Source organism: Ciconia boyciana, chromosome 2 (genome assembly GCF_034638445.1).
Source record: "Ciconia boyciana chromosome 2, ASM3463844v1, whole genome shotgun sequence".
Classification (NCBI taxonomy): Eukaryota; Metazoa; Chordata; class Aves; order Ciconiiformes; family Ciconiidae; genus Ciconia; species Ciconia boyciana.
Window position 1 is genome coordinate 165,970,226 of NC_132935.1, and position 7,049 is coordinate 165,977,274.

General features: G+C 57.1%; 1 protein-coding gene across 1 annotated transcript; it reads left to right on the forward strand.

Annotated features, from left to right (window-relative positions):
* Positions 1-12: 12 nt before the first annotated feature.
* C2H1orf35 (chromosome 2 C1orf35 homolog) lies at positions 13-3,887 on the forward strand. The gene is made up of 9 exons (XM_072854875.1): positions 13-48; positions 369-524; positions 665-818; positions 899-944; positions 1,045-1,127; positions 1,267-1,339; positions 1,702-1,781; positions 2,106-2,246; positions 2,454-3,887. Exons 2-9 carry the CDS (start codon positions 431-433, stop codon positions 2,710-2,712), a joined length of 930 nt encoding a protein of 309 aa, XP_072710976.1. The 5' UTR covers positions 13-48; positions 369-430; the 3' UTR covers positions 2,713-3,887.
* Positions 3,888-7,049: the final 3,162 nt, after the last annotated feature.

The following is a 7,049-nucleotide window of genomic DNA, read 5'->3' on the forward strand; positions in this document are numbered from 1 at the left end:
GCGGGGCGGGAGGGCGCGCGGGCCCCGCGGCCCGGAGCGGCGCGCGAGGTGCGTGCTTGGGGGGGGAGGGGGCGACCCGGGGGGGGGGGGGTCCCGCGTGTGGCCCCGCCGTTCGCAGCCGCCTTCTTCCGCTTCTTCCCGGGGTGCCGGGCGTGCAGTGACCCCCCGGGCGTGCGTTCACAAACCTCCGGGCCGTGCACCCCCCCCCTCCGGTCTGTGTGACATCCCCGGGGCCTCGGTTACCTCACCGGCCCCGGGGAGGGGAGGGGGGACACGGCCATTTGCTTCCCCCCACCTCCAGGAGACCCCCCCCGGGTTACCCGGAGGAGCTTGGGGGGGGGTCAAACCCGCGGCTGATCCCCTTGCAGGTCACCGAGACCCCCCCACACACACCCACACCCCCCGCGACACCGCCGTGGGGCCCGGCACCATGTTCGGTTCATCCCGAGGGGGGGTCCGGGGGGGCCAGGACCAGTTCAGCTGGGAGGACGTGAAGACAGACAAACAGCGTGAAAACTACCTGGGTAAGGGCTGACCTTGACCGAACCCCCCCCGTCCCCATCCTCCCTGTGTGTGTGTGTGTGTCCCCACACGGTTTTGGGGTGCGGATGGAGGTTTTGGGGTGCGAGGACTTTGGGGGGGGTGGGTGTCTCGCTCCCCACAGGGAACTCCCTGATGGCGCCGGTGGGCCGGTGGCAGAAGGGGAAGGACCTGACCTGGTACGCCAAGGGCAAGAAGGAGACGGCCCCCCCGCTGTCCCGCGAGGAAGAGCTGGCCGCCGTCCGTCTGGCTGAGCAGGAGGCCATGATGGCAGCCCTGTGAGTCTACACCCCCCCCCCAAAAAAATGGGGTGCAAGGCATCACCCCCCCCCAGCATCACCTGCTTTTGTTTTTATAGGGGCTACAAAAACGTGAAGAGACAGCCCACCGGTCTCAGCAAGGAGGTGAGGGACCACGCGTCCCCCCAGCGTCACCCTGTGCAGAGGTGATGTCCCCCCACCTCTATTTTTGGGGGCACAGACACAGGATGCCCCCCCCCCCCAGGACCTGGCCGAGGTGTGCAAGCGGGACGGCGCCGAGAGGGACAAGAAGGACGTGGACCGGGTGGTGGGCTTGGGCAGCTCCAGGTACGGGGTGTGGGGGTCCCGCACCAAAACACCCCATTTCAGGGCAATTATTTTTTAATTTTGCTATTTTTAATGCTTTTTTTGTTTGTTTGTTTGTTTGTTTCATTTCGTGACTCATTGTGGCGACGTCTCTCCCCAGTGGCAGCGCCGGCCGAGTGATGCTCTCCAAGGAGGACAAGGAAGCGGCCAAGATGGGGCTCTCCGTCTTCACGGTACGGCACCGGCATGGGTCACGTCTTCCCCGTCAGGTTTAAAAAAAAAAAACCTGGAAAAAGGCAAAAAGCCCCACCCCGCGCTCGGGGTATTTTATTTAAAAGCAAAGCTGGTGGTTGTAGCGCAGAGATCTGCAAGAGCTCCCCGTGTCCTGTTTGCACAGCGTTAATTTGTGGGGTTTTAATTTGGAAGCAGCTCTTGCGGGTATTTTAATTTTTTTCCAAATTTAATTTAATTTTTATTTATTTTTTTCCCAATTAAATTTAATTTTTAAAGGGAGAAGCTCCCTTTTTTCTTGTAATTCAATGCTACGAGCTCATAGACGTGCTCTGTATTTCCCCCCCGCCCCTTCAAACCCTAGCACCAGAAAGTCTCCAGCAGCCCCGAGATGTCTGGCTCCAAGAAGAAGCAGGAAAAGGAGGAGAAGGTGGAGGAGAAACGGTGAGGATGGGGACCACCGCTTTGGTGGGAAACCACCAGAAATGGACTTTTTTGGGGAGGAATATTTTGCAAAATGCTTCTCTGGCTCCATTTGGCATCGAGCTTGTTCTGCATCTGCCTGAATCACCCCCAAAACCTCTGCTTTGCCCCCAAAACCTCTTTTTGTTGGTGGTTTTTTTTGGTTTTTTTTTTGCTGGGAGCTTCTCCTTGGGCAAGGAGGGACGTGGTGGGATCCACGTGGAGGGAGGGATGGGGATGAGCTTTCGGAAGAGCTGGAGGGATGCGCGGTGTAGGGGTCCTCACCGCTTGATCCCTTCCTTGCAGACCAGAGGGTAGCAAGAAATCCAAAAAGGAGAAGAAGAAAAAGAAAAAGAAGAAACACAAGAAGGAGAAGAAGAAGGACAAGCATCACAGGAGGGACGCTGCTCCGTCGTCCTCCGATTCTTCTCCAGACCAGGATGAGAGGTAGCTGGGTTGGGATGAAGGCTGAGCCCTGGTCGCGGGACCAGGGCTTGCAGGGCATCATCACTGGAAAACGGGATGAAGGATTTAGGAGAGCCACAAGGTTATAGCTGGTATCTCCTGGCTTTCCAAACCCCCTTTTTCATCCCCAAAATTAGCTTGCTGGTGTCCCCAATGTCCATGATCTCACTTTCCCCTCCATCCCTGTAGGCACCACCGAAGGAAAACCCAGCAGCGCTCCGAGACATTGCGGCACGGCGGCCGGCGGCGGCACGACACGGATTCCTCTGCCAGCAGCCGGGATTCGGGCAGGAGCCCCTCACGCCGTCCTGCCCGTCGGCGGAGCCGGAGCAGGGATGGCCGCGGTCGGCACCCGTCCCCGCGGCGCAAGGGGAGGAAGAGGAGCAGGAGCAGGTCTCCCCCATCCCGTGGGGTCAGGCAACGCCACGACACCGATTCGGATGACTGAGAGGGAGCCTGGGGTTTTTCCAGGGACATCTCACATAGGCTATATATTTTTTAAGGTTATTAAATTAAAAGAGCCGTAGCTCGGCGGTTGCCGGGGCTGAGTCTGGCAAAAGGCATTATGTTTTGCGATGCCAGCTTGCCCCTTCCCTGCCCGCAGCTCCGGCCTTCAACCTGGGGCAGCACCAGCAGCTCCCCCCGCTGTTGATCCCAGCCGTGGAAGGGGCAGCAGGCGCCCGGGCACCCTTCTCCTCCCTGGATCCATCCATCCAGGTGTGATTTAGCACGGAGGATGCTGTGGGGTGCGTGCTGGCGCTGGGACAGTTCCAGCTGCGACGCTGGAAACACTGCGGATGTCTGGTGTTTACGTAAAGAGACTTTGGATGCAGTTATTATTATTATAATATTTTTTAATCTCTTCTTTCAATGCCCTCAAATAACTGCCAGTGAAGCAGCTGGAGGAGAGTTTCTTTCCTTAAACCTTCCTTTAAGTTCATCGACTGCAAAATAAAATCTGGGGCTCGCGCACTGCCAGGAGGGTTTTGCATCTTGGACCCGATGGCTTTATGGTGGCTGGGCTGTGGGGCTCTCCCTAATTAGGGAATTAGGGAAACTGCCCTAATTAAGGGCTGCAGGGAGAACCTCTCAAGTATTTCCTCAGCTGCTGGGGAGAATGGGGCTGGGGAGTCTTGCGTAGATGCTTGCCCTGGTCGTGTCCACCCCGCAGCGGGGCACGGAGCAGTGAGCTCCGTTCCCATCCAGGATTTTAAACCTCAGAACACAAATACGAGTCTTTATGTGCTTGGTGCACCAAGAAGGGGGGTGGATTTTACATCAACAAATAGAAATGTTTGTTGAAATATTTGTAGAAATGGAGAGGGATCGTCCTGAGCAGCTCTGGAGTATCGCTGGCTGCTGGAGTGGCCGCACCAAGCACAAGGACCTCGTTTGTGTAATTAATGATGCAATTTCTCCTGCTTAAGACAGGGCCGTTTTGTGTGTCTTGGCAGACAAAAGCCCCGGGCTGGCAACCGGCCTCAGTTTGCACTTTGGCAGCGCTGGGGGGGGGTCTTCTGTCATCTCAGCAGCCGTGCCATCGCCCTGCCCGCAGCCGGGCAGGAGGGACGAGGGTGCAGAGCTGCGCTGCCGGTGCAGGGTGGGACCAGGCGTGCCCGGTGTCGAACAAGAACAGCATTCATCGTGGGGGGGGACACAGCGGGATTGGGGCGATAAACTGAAATAAAGCCCTTCTGTCCCGCTCCCCGGCTGTGAGCACGTGCTTAACCCCGCTGACACAGGCAGCGGGAGATGCTGCGGAGCGGTTGCAAGCTTTTGTGATCCCCACACACACAATCCAAGATGCTTTTTGGGGGGTTGACAACCTCTTGGCAGCATCATGGGGCTATTCCTCTTGCTCTGAGCAGCTGCAGCCCTAGATCCAGCCCAGGGACCCACTGTGTGGCTGCCCACGTGGCACAAGTCAGGTAGCCCCGAGCCCACATGCTCCCTGGCACCAGACTGAGCCTGCCGAGTTCGGGGTCACCCTCCTGGGGATTTTGGGGGTCCAGGCTGTGACTGGTGCCTGCTGGGAGCATCCCAGTGCAGGGCAGCAGTGGGGACGGTGGAGCAGGGCTGTGCTCAACATGGAACTCAGTGCCAGGAGCTCCAAGCTGAAAAGGGAACTGCGGGAGAGCTGAAACACCACAGCGAGCAGAAAAAAAAACCCCAGAGCCCACGCAAGTCCCAGCATTCTGCTCTGAGTCACGTTCCCTCCATGGGCTCCTGCTTCCCCCTGCCTTCATCTCCCAAGCGGGTGGGACGGATGCTGCTGGCAGAGCCAGGCTCTGCTGGGGTAATTCACACTCACAGCCCTAAGCGTGTGTCCCAGCCAGGGACAGCCGGTGCCGGAGGGTGTTGATCTGCCAAGGCTGATGCCGGAGGGGCTGTGCATGGTTACCCCAGCGCAGTTCAGCCTGGCTTGGAGAGCTCCCTTTCTCTCCCCAGCTTTCTCCTGCCTCCCAGGGAGGTCACACCTCTTGCTATCTTCTCCAGCACCTGCCGAGAACTTGCACCCATTTACCCTGCCGTGAGCTGATGCCTCCCCCAGCCCCAGAACTACAGAATCACAGAATCGTATAGGTTGGAAAAGACCTTGAAGATCATCGAGTCCAACCGTAAACCTAACACTACCAAGACCACCACTACACCATGGCCCTGAGCACCTCATCCAAACGGCTTTTAAATACCTCCAGGGATGGGGACTGAACCACTTCCCTGGGCAGCCTGTTCCAGTGCTTGATAACCCTTTCAGTGAAGTAAAATTTCCTAATATCCAGTCTAAACCTCCCCTGGCGCAACTTGAGGCCATTTCCCCACAGCCAGGTGTTTCACAGCTCAGCCTCTCCAGCTCTCACCCCTTTGAAACTTCTGCCAAGACTTTACCCCCTGCCTGGTGCTTTTCACAAGCCCTGTTAAACCATTCATGGGACTGCAGGAGCTTTACCCACGCCGAGAAGATGGGACGGATGGAGCAAGCACAGCCCACGGGGATGAGGGGAGACAGGGAGGGCTCTGGGTGTGTCCCCCCCCCAGCTCGTGAATGGGCCAGGGGGAGCACACGGAGGGGCAGAGATAAGCCCCCACGGTGGCTCGTGTCACTCAGGGCTGCAGCCGGGCTGCATCCCCTCCTGTAGTCCCCACTTTTGACCCCACACAGAGGAATCGGGCAGCAGCTCTTACCCCTTGCACCGTCTGAAGGAATATGTGCCTCTTTCGCACTCAAAACTGAGATCAGAGTGAAATAGCTTGAGAAATACGGACAAAATAAAAATGAGGGTGAAGAAGCCCGGCCCCATCCCCACCCCAGAGCTGCACACCCCATCTACCTCCCTGCCGAGCTGTTGCACCAGTTCCTGGGTGGACTGGTTAGGAACCACACCAGCTGCAGCGTTTGGCCCTGCCAAAGGGAGCCAGCGTTTCGTGCCGGCCCTTTCCCCTGGGCGTGAGCTGCCTCCTGCCCCGCTGGCTGGGTGGCTAAAATCCCCGGGGGCCTGGCCGAGCCCAGAACAGAGCAAAGCCTGTGCTGCCCTGAGCAGACTCCCACAGTTCGCTGATCTCCGATAACATCAGCACATTCCCTGTCTCTTCCTCCTTCCAGCCCCGGCCAGCAGCAAATTCTGCGTGTAGAGAAACAGGATCTGCGGCGTGGCCGGGGCAGTCTGGACACCGCACGGCCCCTGTGCCGACATGCCTCGGGTGAAAACCAGCGCTTCAGAGGAGCCTCTCTGCTGCCGCTGGGGTCGGGGTGCTGTGTCACAGCAGGTCATCCACCTTTTTAGGGACAGGGGGATGAGAGAAGCGTTGGGGGGCTCTGCTTGTTTCAGCAGTGCAAAGTGACACCGGCAGAAGAGCTGGCCCTTCAAGTTCAATTCCCTCCCCAAACAGGAATAAATAGATGTCCTGCCCTATTAGGCATGCAAAAATCTTGATTCAGAGCTTGAAATTCAAGGCGAGATGAACAGCTTCAAAAGAATAACCTGACTAACAGGAGTTTTGTAATCCCTTGTCATTGTTTGCCTATTTACCCTTTACTACTGAGACAAGTGCAAGGAACAGACACGGGGCTCAGGCAGCCCTTGCTGGGAAACCTGAATAAACCTGACCTCCCACCTGCAGCTCCCTCAGCTGAAGACAGGGCAGAGGAGACACCCGTTTCACTCGACGAGCCTCGGCACAAGAAAGGACAGTCCTAAAATAAACCTGTGCTCAGAATTAGGGCTGGTCTGTGCACACACATTAAGCAGCTGCCGTGCTGCTTGAAGGATTCAGAGAGGAAATAAAACCCGGGAAGTGAGGAGAAGCGTAATCTGTGGAGCAGAGGAGAGATCAGGAGATCATCCAAAAGGCCAGCTCTCACTTGACTGAGAAAGCAGATGCCAGGTCAACAGCCTACAGCAAGAGCAGCACTGCTGTCTCCTCCTGGCACAGCTGCGGTCCCCTCCAATACCAACCCAAAGCCCCACGTCTCCCCACCAGTGAGGTTGCTCTCTAACCTGCATAATATACCTTTCATCTTACAGTTTTCCAGCCTGTGTAAGGGGGAATCTGCTGCAATTCCAGCCAGGAAAACAGCCAGCAGCTGGCCAGCAGCCCGAGCATGACCATCAGTGATGAGCAGTGATGTAGCTGACAGGGGAAGGCAGGATGAGCAGCTGGGAAGAGCTCTGTCCCAGGTCCAGACGGGACTGCAGAATGGAAAAATGCAAAACAAAGCATTTAGGAAGGCAGACTTAGTACTTTTTCCCCAAAAAACCTCCTAATTCACGGAGCCTATTATTAAAT

Coding starts and splice junctions, on each gene's coding strand:
- C2H1orf35 (XM_072854875.1), top strand. CDS start 431: ATGTTCGGTTCATCCCGAGGGGGGGTCCGGGGGGGCCAGGACCAGTTC. Junction 525..664: donor ACAGCGTGAAAACTACCTGG/GTAAGGGCTGAC, acceptor CGCTCCCCACAG/GGAACTCCCTGATGGCGCCG. Junction 819..898: donor GAGGCCATGATGGCAGCCCT/GTGAGTCTACAC, acceptor TTGTTTTTATAG/GGGCTACAAAAACGTGAAGA.